The sequence below is a fragment of the Varanus komodoensis genome, unplaced genomic scaffold, assembly GCF_004798865.1.
Source record: "Varanus komodoensis strain SLA01 unplaced genomic scaffold, ASM479886v1 scaffold28, whole genome shotgun sequence".
Taxonomy (NCBI): domain Eukaryota; kingdom Metazoa; phylum Chordata; class Lepidosauria; order Squamata; family Varanidae; genus Varanus; species Varanus komodoensis.
The window spans coordinates 13,287,842-13,303,034 of record NW_025335727.1 but is presented as its reverse complement, the minus strand read 5'-3'; the positions used below and the strand labels follow the sequence as shown (position 1 = coordinate 13,303,034).

At 42.1% G+C, this 15,193-nt stretch overlaps 1 protein-coding gene across 2 annotated transcripts in view; it reads right to left on the bottom strand.

Annotated features, from left to right (window-relative positions):
• Window positions 1-14,968, bottom strand: part of LOC123025651 — a 29,043-nt gene extending 14,075 nt beyond the window's left edge. Inside the window, exons 1-9 of one of the 2 annotated variants that reach the window (XM_044434592.1) lie at window positions 14,890-14,968; window positions 7,258-7,289; window positions 6,476-6,493; window positions 3,754-3,807; window positions 2,281-2,331; window positions 1,488-1,517; window positions 957-1,004; window positions 824-867; window positions 320-369 (exon numbers count right to left, since the gene is read on the bottom strand). In XM_044434592.1, the coding sequence (XP_044290527.1) occupies window positions 320-369; window positions 824-867; window positions 957-1,004; window positions 1,488-1,517; window positions 2,281-2,331; window positions 3,754-3,807; window positions 6,476-6,493; window positions 7,258-7,289; window positions 14,890-14,918 (356 nt within the window). In that variant the 5' untranslated portion in view covers window positions 14,919-14,968. The remainder of the gene's footprint in view (window positions 1-319; window positions 370-823; window positions 868-956; window positions 1,005-1,487; window positions 1,518-2,280; window positions 2,332-3,753; window positions 3,808-6,475; window positions 6,494-7,257; window positions 7,290-14,889) is intronic. The other variant, XM_044434593.1, reaches the window with a different exon arrangement.
• Window positions 14,969-15,193: the final 225 nt, after the last annotated feature.

Genomic DNA, 15,193 nt, shown 5'->3' with positions numbered 1-15,193 from the left:
GTACATGAAACCCCTTATCTGTGACTACTGGCAAAAAGAAGAGACCTTCTTGCTGTACCTTTCCTCTTCCTGTTTTCTCCCCAGCCATACTTTTCAAGGGACAAAGCAAAGAAAGATGAGACTTTGCTTACCTCCCTTTTCCAGCTGCTTGAGAGATACAGAGAGGAAGGTGTAGAGCAGAATCAGAACATCCTACTCCACACAAGAGCACAAATTTGGAAATCAGCAATGATGTACGTGTGCACATGTTCCTCTCTCCCCACCCAACCCCCCAAAAATTACAAATGCCTGTAGTCCAATAATACAGGACACAACCCACCGGAGCTGTCCTCTGGCAAGTCTTTTGGGGGTTACTTGTTCCTGCTGCTCCTTTAAAAGACATTGAAAAACACATTAGTGGAATGTCTACATTGCCCAGCATTTTGAGGTCCAGACACTCACTGAGACAGTCCCACAGCCACACCCCAAGGAGAGATCAAAACTGCAGGCAGCTGTGTGAAACCCTGGGAAGAAACCAGTTCTAACAGTTTTCACTTCCCCCAGGATAGGCCTTTTGTAAAATGAATGGTGCTTATTAGTTCATTCAGGGCCAAGCCCCTCCAATGACTTTGCACTGCAACAGGGAATAATATATTAGTGTTGAGAGGATCCCTCCCTCCTCCCAAAACCTTGTGAAACTGGCAGCTGAGCTGGGTGGGGTGGGGATGACATCAGGGTCCCTGCAAATGGAATAATCCGCAAGTCCTGGAGCCATTATGCAACTAGTGCTTTCTTTGTGAAACAGCCACCCACACAAAATTCTCTTTGAATATTTCAAACCTACTTGTTGCACCTTGCAATGCTCGCAGTGTTGCTGGTTGTCAGTCTCTAAATTGAAACAAAAGGAGAAAACAAGACGTCTTAAACTGAACGTTATTAAAAGAATCCTACAATTTTTTATGAGAAAGGTATTGCACCTGATTCAGCACTATGCAGTTGAGGTTCTTTCTTTTCCAGGTCTGCATCTGTAAATAATAAATATGTTAAAAATAAGAATGAATTCATGTACTTTTCCTCAGACACCGATAGATGACATTTTGAATGATCCCATAGTAATCCAAAGTCATATCAGAAACCCTTGGAAAACTGCTTTTGGCTTCATTGTTTTAAAATTCATTGTGTACCATTATGCTTTGTATTAGAGTCTAAACAAGCCTAAATTTCAGCTTCCCTTTAGAAGTTTTTTTCATTCAATTTGTACTCCAGGTAGTCTTGGTGGACCCAATCTGGACCTGAACTCTAGGGTGGAAGGATTTTAACCTTTCCCTTCTCCCTTCTCACTAAGGGCTGGATGGCTTTTGAACACGGTTCCATTTAGCACAAACACTCAAGTCCATGTACCATTTCATTTATATGTGCCCTTCTGACTGCCTGAAAACCTCACAGTATCTTACCCATTCACAAAAATGCAATCAACGATAAAATAAGATAAAATAAAGAACACTCACTTGCTTCGTCTGTGTCTCCCTCTTCTGTATCTGTAAACAGAAATGCCTGATTATTGATATAGAAACCACAATGTGCATTTGTTTAAAATAAGAAATAGGTGTAGGGATATTAACATATGTGCTGCACTCAGTGACAGTGGCCATTTCCTCCAATTCTTTTCCTGACCTTCCTGTTTTGCCACTTTTGCTGCCAGTTTCTAAGTATATTTATGGCCTGTTGTTGCTGGTATTATCACCCTGACACAAAGCGCCAATTTTTAAAGTAATTAGGTCTGTGATACAATACAGTTTGCCATGGAAACAAAATACACAATTGAATGCAACAAAGGAATGACTTAGTGAGGCAAACAACTGGCTTGTATACATAACAGATGGTTGTTCTTGCTCTAATTTTAGGAGCATATAAACTTTGTTTTAAAGAATTTAAACAAGAGGAACCTGCAAGAAAATGTGTTGTGAAGAGCTCCTGTTGAAGCATCCAGCCAGGCACAGACAGAGAGACATTCCCCTCAACTCTTTCCATTTTCCATTTCCCCCCTCAACATTTAGAAAGCCATCCAGCACTCTATGCAGCTTAGCATGCTCAGTTGGGTCTTTCTTGATGGTAGGTGCTCCTCCTCAGTGTTTTTTTCTTCTATATATTTGCTGCATTTTGCAAACCTTGGTGTAGCCCCTAGCTAGCTGATACCTTTCTTTTATGCTTGGATGATACTATTTTGGCTACATAAGAATCCACACAGAGAAAATGAGTTTGTTATTTATCTATAGGATTTACTTCAATAAAATTACTGACCAGAGTCACTTTCAGAGGAGCTTTCTTTGTCGCTTTCGGAACTGCCATTACCTTCACAAAACAAGACTCCATTAGACTTGACCATTTTAAAGTAATAACTTTAATAGCATTAAATTATTTTTTTAACAGTACTGGTGAGACCATAACAAATGGTAGAATCTACAGTACCTTTTCACTTGGGCAACAGCCTATTTCCAACTTAGCAAAAGAAGAGTACCTGAGAAAATAGGTTTCTACCTATTCAAGTTCTTATGCAAGACCTTGCACAAGCTCATTCTCAAGACCTTTCTCTGTCCTACTAGATTTTATACACTGCAACCTATATTTTACTTATTAGGACAAATTAAATGTGATGCTAGAAACATAATTAGAAATGAAAGCTGGGTGTCTTTAGATTTCATAACACATCTTAGAGCAGGCAATTTTCACTAGGATCGCAGTACACAGGGATGAGAAGCTTAATCATTCTCTTCTTGGCTGTGATCACTACAGCTGCATCCCACACCAGTGGGATTTTCCCCCTAAGGCTACGCAGGAGTGCAATTTTCATTCTGACTGTGGCTGGCAAAGGAAGGAATAAACCTTTGCTATGTGCTACAGGCCCAAATGGGGAAAACATGGCAAATAAACACACCTGTGGTGATGATGATGATGCATTCCAGTACAAGTTATTATTATTACCTGGCATAGTTTCTACTGATGCACTTAGAGTCACATTAGGTTGATCTTTCACTCATTACACTATACTACAGGGGTCCTCAAACTTTTGAATAGGGGGCCAGTTGAAAGGCTGCAGTGACCGTCATGGGCCAGTGAGGTGGGGGTCCAGGCTGGTGAGGTGCCATCAGGCGCAGACGAGGCAGCATTGGGTACTCGCAGCGGTGGCTCGCTCACTCGGAGATCTCCCTGTGAGTCCAAAACCATCTCCGAGCAAGCGAGCCACCACCTCCCCGCCCGTGGTGTGAGGCAGTGGCGAGCGATGGCAGTGGCTTGCTCGCTTGGAGACCATCTCCAAGCGAGCATGGTCCGGATGGATGGCCATGGCGGGCCAGATCCGTCCCATGGGCCGTAGCTTGAGGATGCTCTCCTCTGTGAAAAGTCTACCATTGCTTCTTGATCAAGAGTTTTTGAAATGCTATTAATAGTTTTTCTCTTTCCACTTACAGTTTTTTTAATCCAATCCATAAAATTTCATTTGTTAAAGTAAAAAAAAACTGGTTCTGTCAAAATTCCTAAGGAATCTTGTAATGCCTTGAGGATAAAACCAATCCCTAAACTGAAAAGCTACAAAAACAGGTTGAAATTTTAGGTTGACATTTTTTATTTAAATAAAAACATGCTACAAAAATAGGGCTGTTCAAAATTTAGGAACAACCAAGATACCAAATTTCACAGGTAAAGCAACATTTTTAAATCTGGCAGCAGCTTTCAACAGTCATTAAAAATGTATTTATCAGTAAGATGATTCTTTACCCAAATTGTTTTCTTGAACAGATTCTTCATCTTTATCTTCAGAATTGTAACCATCTGTTTTGCGGGCAAGAAGTAACAGATGAGAATGATATATTTTTTAAAATTAGTATTAAACAAATAAAAACACACACCAAGTTTAAAGCAAAAAAAAAATCCTTCTGGCCCAGATGCATTAGATCAGAAATGATTCCAGCTCACATTCTGTGAGCCTGTACTCTGCAGCCATCTCCAAAACAGGGTGGCAGTAAATGGCCCATACATGGGTCTAAGCAGAGGCTAAGATAACACTGTATGTTGTTGTGGAATTAAGAACTGGCTACTAGGCCTTATCTTCACAGATAAGGCATTAGCTCTCTCAGTGCCATCATTCTGCCAAAGGATCTGCAAGAGCCAACTTGGATGCATCTGCAAACCACTATAGGAAATGATAGCTCAGGTGAGAAAACACCAAATACATAAACATGGATTACAAAAACAAAGCCACAGAATAATCTACCTGATGATATCACTAGAAAAGTGATTACAATATTGCATTCCAGTACAAGACTGGAAACCAAGAAGGTGGGCCAGGAGGGATGGGCAGATAAGATCATCAGTGGCCAGAAGGTACCTTGTGCTTTTCCCACTGAAATCAGGAGCAGCGAAGGGGGGAAAGCTCTGAGATATTGGAAGGCTGCTGCCCACTATGTAGGACTACAATTTCCATAATTCACAACAAGCATGGACACAATGGAAGGTGTAGTCCAACACATCTGAAGGCCACCAGATAGAGGGCCCAATTTATTTTACAGTATTTTACAGTAATGTAAAGGTATTACATCATACCTTTGTAAAACTTGCAAATGATTTAGAGCAGAACTATCAAGTCACATGCACATGCACATGGGGCGCATGACACCATGCATTGTTATTTCATGCAAACCAAGTCACCACACTCAGCCATAAATACAATAGCAACAGTAACCGGGCAGTTAAAAGGCAGAAAGGCTGTTAAAAGCAAGTAACAATATTTAGCAGAATAGATAAAACAAAACCAATAGCTAGCTTACAGGTCAAAGTCCAAGCAAATAAAAAGTCTTATGCCTGATACCAGGATGACAGGAGAGTTTGCACTAGTTCCTAGGGAAAGCGTTCCCACAAACATTGATTCAAAGTTTTTTAAGGATTATGGCAGGACCCAAACTGTGGCTTATACTGTACACTCTTAAGCACTGCGCTGCACTTGTTCTCTGGAGGATCACGCAGCACCGCGTAGGGAAGACGGCGCGTGTATGGCAGGGGAGCTGACGCTACAACATCTAAATCACCAGGCATTTTAAGGACTTAACAGGAGACGATGTCACTGGAAATCCCTACTGCACACTTCAAATATAACATGCAAATTCTCTCCAAACAAATTCAGCCAAGGAGAATCTGCCAGAGAATTTCCCACTATACTCGATGTTTATTTCAGCTTTATACAAGGTTCATGAATAATGCAAAATTGTAATAATTCTGGCCGAATGAATAAGGATTCTTAGGAAGGAAAAATGCCCTGTAAAGCCCTCGTAAGTTTGCAGGATCTTCAGTGTGTTTTGTATGCAACCAGTATAACCACCCAAATTTTGTTCTCATATCTGCTTGTATGCAAGGCAAGCATTTTATGATGCATGAAACTGAGGTACAAGTAATTTGTGACACCTACAAAAACAGCATGCAAATACTGTTGCTGTTGGACTGTCATTTGCAATTTAAAAAAATAATCTTAGGAGATAAATTAGGTCTGCATGGGGTTAGCCGTAATACACTGATAAAACCAATTTAAAAGCCTGAGTGAAAATAGCTGACAGCAATATAGAAGCTGCAGTAAAGCATGTGAGAAGTAACATGTCTCAACCGATGTCATGATTGAGATAGTTGATCACAGCGCTTATCTGGGACTGGAGAACTGAAACTGACTATGCGATGTTCACTGAGGCACTCTGTCTCAGCCTAAGCTACCTCACAGGATGTTTGTGAAGATAAACTTGGACCATATACAACACCCTGAAGTTCATGGAGGAAGCTCCTAGCAGGGAAAAAAACAGCAAACAAACAGAACATACAAAACAATAGGATAGGGAAAAGATGAGATGATAACTTCATGTGCTAACTTCAGACTGCTAGGAACCAGAAATAGACTGATTTGTCCATCCATCCCAGCTTATTGGAGGCACTTGGCTAGCTATTGTGGAAACCAGTTGCTGGACTGGACAGACCTTTGGTCTTGATCCAGCAAATTTGAGACAAAGGGGGTTCTTGGGAGGAAGCTGCTTTTGTTTGCTTGCTTGCTTGCTTTTGGTTTTTAAAAGATTAAAGAACTGTTCACCCTTCCCAAATGAAATATTGTGGTGATAAATGGTTCTTCAGAAAGCTTCTTTAGATCATTTGCAAAAGGCCTGCGTTACATTGCTGGGTACGCAGTTCTGCGGATAGGAAGCAAGCTCTTCATTGAATTCATCAGTTACACAGGAGGAGGGAATGGGCAGTATCCAATCATGATGATGCATCTGCACTGATCATATTGAACCCTGATATTGAACCACAACTAGTAACACTTCCTAAATCAACCCTGGAAATGACTTGAAACGCCTTTTTCCAGAACAGGACAACATTCACTTCTGCTATTTCTGCTGACCTCATCTGGGTAGCAGCATTTCTCAAGGGCACTAGACAATACTGGACTAGATGGACAAATACTTACCTGGTGTGAGGAATGCCTCTGTGCTCCAAAGAAGCAACAAGAGAAAGAGATAGGCAAATCAATGCAGGCAAGAAAATGATGGCATTTGGGTCAATAAAATAAGTTTAAATGGAATGGAAGAATAAAGAGAGAGCCAGGAGAGAAGAGAAGCAAGATAATCTTTATTAAAAATGGAATGGATTGTGCAAGCTGAACATGGAAGAGAGAGGTTTGGGGAAAATGTCTAATCATAACAATGGGATAAAGTGAAGAACTTGGCCCTCCTGGTACATTTTTTTTCCTGAGGTTTGGGATCCTCCAGAATAATACAGGCGGCAACTGCCTTCCAGGAAGTGCTCCCAACAGCAGAAGCAAGTTTGGATTCAAGCATTTATTTTCTCCTTCATCTTCTTTTTAAGACAAGTGCTGTCTTATTAAATCTCTGGGAGAACAATGGTGGAAAACATCAACTCATCAAGCCTGAGAAATTGTTGCTTGAAATTATGGGACCATTAATTCCTGAAGTATCATTTTGAAGATAACAATGATTGGGAACATCTCTCAAAATTGTATCTTAAACTCAAATAAATTGAAAGGAATAGATAACAAGAAGTTGTGGAAGAGACAGCCATGATAAAAAGTGAGAAAAACAAAATTAACTTTTCATAATAGCAAAATTTATTAGAGCATTAATTCAGCTTTCCCAACAAGATTCACTCATACTTCAAAGGAGTTACTTCCTCTTTAATATATGTATGTATGGATGTATGTTTAAGACTGGTAGGCTTTAAAAAATTCATTACCTGTATCTTCCAAAACTGAAACATCAGATTCACTGAAAATAAAATAATGAACATGTTAATATTTCTGTTGCTACAGATCTAAATTATGCACCCTTTGTATCCTTTTTGGAGCACTAAATAATTGTTAAAATGAATCTCAACAATTAAGCATGAATACATTTATTCATAAACTAGAACGCTTTTGTGCTGTCTGTCACAAAAAGCTATACTGTCACCAACAGATTAATGACAGAAGTCTATGAAAGAGACATTTGTTTAGGTGGGTTGATATGCAGATTCTGCCTATGGCTTCCACAACCCAAATTTTGTGCTAGCAACATTAGAAAAGGGAGGGAAGTTTAGCAGAAGTTCAGCAGAATCAACATGTGGCTTTGTTTAAACTCTTGCTGATCGGGAAATCCCTAAGTTCAATTTCAATAGTAAGTGAATGAACACAAGTGTTATGTAACATGAATAATCCACAATTTACGTATCTGCAGTAATTCAAAGCAAGATAGTAATTGTAGCACAGGATGGATTGGAATGGTATTTGACCCTTGAAGGCCGGGTCCTGCAGTCCTGATCTCATAGGTCAGCTCTATAGCGCTTCTAAATAGCAGGCAGAAATACCCATGCAGATAAACCCTTATGAGGCCTAAGCTTAGAGTGCTAGAAAATGGTTTGAACTGCAGCATTCACCCTTTCTTTCTGCCTATAGGTTTTTTACAAGACCAAAAAAACCATAGTGAGCTCCTAATTAGCTTTAAGCAGCCTTCGAAGACTCTTAGATGCAAGGAAATCACCAAATATAGAAACATTGATGATGGATCCCACCGAAGCCCAAGATCTGATAATGGACATATTCTTAATGTGTTGGATGAATGGAACCGTGTTTCGCTATGGCAAATCATGATGCAAATTTTGGAGATGTGATGGTAGTTTTTAGGCATATGGTTTTCCTTTGCTTCTAGTTAACTGTTCGTAACAGTTTATGTGACGGCATTCAATGAGATAACAAATGAGCAAGCAATAGGGTGTTTCTGCATCAGCATTCTTGTTACATTTCATTTCAATTGCATTATTCTTTAAACTGATATTTTAAATCTATTTTAAACCAACTTTGCAACATTGCCAAATATTGATTCACTTGTACAACGGTATTTTCCAAAGCATTTATCTGCCCATTAATTTTTCTAGATAAGGCTGTTCAAGCTGCTACTTTTGCTTCCAAATCATTGGCTGAATTTATATCATATCGCTACACAAAAAGTTTTCTTTCCTTTTCATTATTTTTGCATTTTCTGCAACATAACTTCTGGTTTGTACTTTGGTATAACAGAATAGCACAAATACTTGTTGAGAGTCAATTGAGAGTCAATTGGTTTTGCAATGCCAAAAAATACCAGATTTTTTCCACCTTAAAAGGTCTCCAAAACTAGAGGATGATATTGGGTAAATATACCACTAGGTTCTTCTCCTGAGAGGACTCTGGTCAATTTCATCATTTCAAGAGGGGATTGGAAACACAATGTAGACACAAACAAGTTTTATTAGCAGGCTTCAGCTAAAGGGTGGAACTGCTCTGGCTTGGGCCACAAGGAGGGTTCACACCCAAATACATGTCAGGCAGCTTATATTTCTACAATTCCACTTTTTTTTTTTTTTTTTTTTTTTGCAGTTGTTGATCATGGTATGCCAGGCCAGCATATAACTCTAACCCCAATGATCTCCTTTTTGTCCATATATGTGAGAGAGTTGCCACCCTGCAGACGTCCATTTCCTACATGTCTTCTGTGCTAAGGGATAATGGTGCTGCTGCACCATGAAGCCTATTCTTTTAGCAAGAGTTTTATTCAGCAAACACCTAAAGCACCTGTAAACAACTGTGAGTGGCAAATGACAGGTGCACAGTAAAACTCTCCTTTTAAAGAATTCCCTAATTTCTGGCAAATTCCACAATTTGTACTGTGCCTCCTGCAAGCCTTTTTACAAACTCCAAGCAGGCTTTGATACGGGTTTGTTTCAGCATTGCCTTTCTTCTTGCCACTCTTCCATAAAGCCCAGCTTTGTAGAGCGTCCTGAAGAGAGTTGGCCCATGGGTAGTTTCTCTCATCTCAGCTGCAGATCATTCCAGCTCCTCCCAGCTCCTCATTGGCATCTTGGTTGATCATGTGACTCATATGCTCCTTACCCAGTCAATGAATTTTGGTGGATGGCCTTCTCTATGAAGATTCACAGTTGAGCTCTATTTTTTCCATTTTATAATAATGGTGTTAACAATGTTGCAGGAGATGTTTATATTTTGGGGTTTAAAAAAAATCCAACCTTGATTGATGCTTCTGCACTTTATCCCACAGCTGGTTTGATCACTCCTTGGTCTTCACTGTTGCTTTCCAGAAACAGGTTTATTCAGTCTGAGACCACGTGGCGGTAGAATTGCACATAAGTGAACTCTATTCTACCGTACACGGTATCAGGCTTCTAGGGGCAGGTTGCACAAAAAGGGATTTATACATGTCTCAGCAAGGGAGGGGGGATATTTATGCAACCAAGAATTTGCCAGTTTGTTCTTGTTTACTTTTGTGCCACAATAAAAATACTTTGTATGCAAGATGGTAACACTGCCAATTAAAACTAGTTCACTTGCAGGCTGCAACAGAACAAAATGTGGACAGGTCAAATGGTGTATGAAAATACTTCTGCAAAGCAGTGTGTATTGAGCATTTTTGGGGGTGGGGGTGGGAGGGGAATGGCCAAGGACTCTGTAATCATTGGAGTTTCTGCTTCCAAACTCCCCAGTCACTACTGGATTGTTTGTTTTTTTGCTGTTTTTTTCCTGTGTTTTTCTAGGAAAGGAAAGACTGTTTTCCTGCATCTGTTTTGTGGCTAGATAGCATTGTTTTTCAGTTGCAGATGAGGCCATTACACAACTCTGTTATCCATCATAATAGTTACAACAATGTGCAGAAATATGGAAAAAGGCACTTTAAATTCAGAATCCCAAGACTAGTAACTCTTTCATCTTTTATATTAAAAATAACTGCAGTAAGGAGTATGTCAAACAGCAAACAAAAAGTGTTTTTATCTGGGGCATCTTTAACTGCAAAGAGAATAACATTAATGACATGAGGATAATACTGAATTTTGAGTCTGCTGTACTAGATTTATAAGCATTGAGATAATTGACTATTTCTACACACCCCAACTAGGAATATTCACTGTTAGTCATATAGCATCTTGACTAATTTTTAGTTATTCCAATGATGTGATTAAGTATAACCATTGTTTTAATATTGTGTGATTTTACTATATTTTTAATTGTGCATTGGAAACATTAGTAATAGTACTATTGATACTAATTGCTAATAATATTACTATTACTTATAATCATATTTAATGACAGTTTTATCAATATGTGTATGTGCATTTATGCTACTAGTGTCTATCTCTATTAAACATTATTAGCATCCCAATTAATACTAATATATTGAGCATGTTTTTATACAGAATGAAATATTTATTTATACTTATAATAAACTATTTAGAGCACAATCTTACGGATGTTAGATGCTGGCTAGACAGCCACAGCAGACATTGGAGTCTCACCTCCAGAATTGGAAGCACTTTCCAAAGTCCCAGCTGAAATTCTGCCCTCCAACCTCCCTCCTCCATCCTTGCAGCCAGTGTAGCTCTTCCTATGTCAGCTACAGCCACAAGAAAGAGAGCCGGTCTTGGAGCTAGCACTGGAGAGTCAAGGAAGGAAGGAGTGAGGCACCAGAGGACTATGATGTATCCCAGCAGGGCTTCAGCCTCTCCTTCTCCTGAGCAGGGGGGAAACAGATGAAATCAGCCATGCAAGTGTTTCACTGAGTGGGAGAGGCCATATCACAGGGGCCACGCTCCTTTTATCTTCCATTGGGTTCCCATAATTCTTAAGGCTTTGGGCAGCTGCTCTGGATTGTGCTTTTAGATTGCTAAATCTAGAGGATGAGATCCAAACTTACCCATACTTGTGTTAGACCCAGTGAAATCAACAGGACAGCTTAAGTCCAATAGATTTCCTGTCTGTTTCTATTCTAAATATGTCCTAGCCTCAATCCACTCCAGCTTTTTTTAAAAATGTGGCTCGTGTATCAATATCTTAGCTGAAGCCCTTGAAAAGACAATGTATGCTGATGATATAGTTCAGATTATTAAGCTTTTTATTTCAGAACAATGTTTGGACAGGGAGTAGGATTAGAATGTTTGGAAGTCTGAAGTTCCTTTATTTATCATGTGAACTCATCCAGCCAAGGACGCTACCTATATGGCAAAGTGCTAGATGTGATACACACTCTCCCTATCCCTGCATGTGCAGGGCAATGGATGGTGGGAATGACAAACCCATGCGATCATGCGTGCACTGCCCACTTTTTGCCTCTCCTTTTGCAGGAGAGATGAACACATGAATTGGACTCCTACCTGTACAAATGCATATGTACAACAAATCATTATCACGTTCATTCATATAGGCAGTGGGGAATGGTGTAGTCACCTGATCTTCCTCTGTATCGATAGAATCATTGTCTGAGTTAGCATGTGAACCAACCAGCAGAGGACAACCTCTGTGATTAATCTATCAGTGCCCTTTATTGCTTTTCTCCTTGATATTAGAACCTGCCTAACTCTCAAAGCACACGAGATGTGATCCTTCTTGTATGAAATTGTTTTTCTCCATCTGCATATTGCATAGAATTTATCAAGTTCCAGATTTCATGTGTCTAACAAAGTAATACTCAGTTAAACCAAATAGTACATAATTTTGTTTTCTCTGAAAATGCCATAGAGCCTCTGCTGGTTTTCAAAGGCTATCAGTGTGGCCATTTCTATTTCAGAATAAGGGAGGCAGCACCGGGTTATACAATAGGAAACTTGTCAATCGTCTATGTATTATGTGAAGAAACAGGTCAGGCACGTGCCAAAATGACGTAACTCTGATTCATGCAATATCTTTGCTTCAAATGGTTTTATGAGGAACCTTAATGTAAACCAATAGGCATAATCCTTCTGCCTGCAGTGATAATGAGGAAGCCTAACTCATACATATGAATGCACATACACACCAATCAGGGCTCAAATTACAGAAGAACTTTAGAAACCTATTTGAAACCTATGTACTTTTTCCTTTTTTTAATGGCCAAGAAACAGCTTTTTTTAATGGCCAAGGACAGCACTCAATAAGCCAAACTTCCCTGAGATGGTACCCTTCAGATACTGGGGACCACAGGTCCCATTAGTCCCAGTCAACATGGCAGAGTTGAAGGTGAGCCATATTTTGCACTGTGCAACAATGGATCTAATAGAGCTTGGGGAAACGTTCATTGTTTGGGATATTTTTACGACCAAACCCTGGATTGGTGATTCTGCACAACATCATCCTAGAGTTGCTTTGTTTGCTCCTTTGTCTACATACTGCTGTTTTTTAAAATAACTCTCTGGCAAGCCCAAGGGCCTTCCAGAAGCAGGTGTATTTCATCTGAGTTCATGCAGTCCCAGAATTACACACAGGTGGCCCCATTCATGTTCTTACAGTACATTACTTCTGGAGGCAATGAGTTGCACCAAAGCTGATTTAGACATGTGGCAACGAAGTGGTTAATATTTATGCAACCAGCGACCGCCAGTTTGCTGTTTACTTCACATTTGCACCATGAGTAAAATATTTCACACATGCACAGTATTCTGCTGAGTATCTGTACATCAAGTGGTAACAGTGTCAGTTAAATGCAATTCAAGTCCAGGCTGTAACACAATAAATATGGAAAATTTAAAGGGAGGTGAGTCTTTCTGCAAAGTACTGCATGCACATACCTTTTACGCAATACCAACTTGAAGTGTGTTTTCTATCTAATGGCACCTTTTTAGCAATACCCACACTTCTTTCCTCATTCTCAATTATAATATTGGGTAAACACATTGTCCCATTCACATAATTTTACTTGCAACCTTCCCATATTTTCCAGTATCTTCTCTTTTCTTGCCACAGACAAGACATGAAGGAGGAAAAGATAGGCTGGTTCCACAAGGCCAGTGGGAGGCAGCTCATCTCTTTCCTCTGCCCCTCAAAGATGCAGCTCAGGTGACCAGCACCACTTTAGAACAAAAGGAAGGCACAAACAGGAATCCTCTAACAGCTGCCTTTGTGTCAACTGTAATCCTTGCTTCCTGGTCCCCGGCACATTGTCAGGGGGACCAGGAAGGAAGGAAGGAAGGAAGGAAGGAAGGAAGGAAGGAAGGAAGAAGGCACTCTGCCCTTGCTGTGCCCAATCCTCCATCAGGTACAGCGGAATTTTAGCCACAATGCCCAGTTTACTTTCCCCAGATGTAGTGTGAATCCACTGAATGTCTTCTAATTGGTAGCTCTCCAACTGGAAGTACTCCTTGTTTCAGTTGCTTAAGCTTGAGGTCACTGATGAGAATTGTAGGATGACCCCACCAAGTTCTTGTCTAGTCTTTCCCAAACCCACACTATTTGCTGTAATCCACTCCTGCAGTTCGGGAGGGAGGGGGCAGCAGGAAAAGCCTGCTGCAAATGACCCACTTCCTTCTGCTTAAGAGTGGGGAACAATGGTATCAAATGATTTCATTCAACTGGCAATATACCAACGTTCAGCTATTAATGGACAGCGATCATAAGGAAAGCTGGATTAGCAAGGAGTGAAAATTGGTGAAAGACACACCTCGCTCATTTAAGGTATGCAGACGATGCCATGCTACTAGCAGAAAGCAGCAATGAACTGAAACGACTCCTGATGAAACTGAGAGCAGAAAGTGCCAAGGCAGGAATATTCGGTGCCATCCAGCTGTGTTGGGCAACACCATCCATCATCCCCAGCTAGCACAATCCAGGAGATGGTGGAGAACGCACAAGGGAAAGGATGGAAGATGCAAGGTGGACACCCTGCCTCACAGGTTGTAAGAACAGGCCAGTGATGCCCTATTTGGGACATTCTGTTCTGCAGGATCTGCTAGAAGCCAGAGATGAGTTAAACTAAATCAATTCGTTCCTTCAGAACGGGATCCTTCCTGCCTTCCGGGAACATGAAGTGGGGGGTGGGTGGGGACGCAAGGGAAACTCTGCCAGGAGCTGTCCTAACTGAGACGAAGAGCTGCATCATGACGTTGGGGTACAAAGGAGGGTCTCTCACACACAAACACAGAGAGGGAAGAAAAGCAAGCGCGCGCGCGCGCACCTCGCCCCGCTACAAGCCGCCTCTGTCCTGTAAACAGCTCTTTCCATGCAGCCGCCCGAATCGTCTCCGGAGGCAGCGATCCCTTGCGGCGATGGGGAACCGCCATGCACGCTTCCCGCCGCCCTGCTTCCTTCTCCCCCGCTCCGCTTGCATGCCTCCTGCAATGGCGCCCTTTGTTGCCGAGCCCGGCGGCCCGGGCACCCTCGCCCTCTCCCGGCAGAGCCACGCGCCGGAGACAGAGCGCAGCCCGGGAGAGCGCGCGCGCGGGCGCGACACACCTTTCCTCGGCCAAGGCCTGCACGCAGACCCCGTGCCCTGGACCAGCCGGGCTGAGCGCTCGCCCCTGGGGGCTGGCTCCGCGCGGAGGCCGCCGCCCCATCGCTTTTTAGCTCCCCACGGCTCGGCGGGGCTGCCCACTCACCTGTCCTGCACCTGCAGCCCGCTGGTCATCCTGGCCGGAGAACGGCGAGCGCGGCAGCGGCACGGAGAGGCGGGTGGAGGAGTGCCCCTGCGGGCGGATGCGCGGCGGGGGGCGGGGGCCGGCGGCGGAGGCGGAGGCGCAGCCAGGTCCGAGGAGCCCTTGGGCGCGAGCGCGGGAGGCAGGCGCTCGTCGAAAAGGCGCCAACGCTCCCGAGCGTGCAGTAAGCAGGCCGCGGATCCGCTCCGCTCCGCTGCGGGAAGCTCTGCGCCGCCTGCCTCAGCCCGGGGACCCGCGGAGCGCGCGG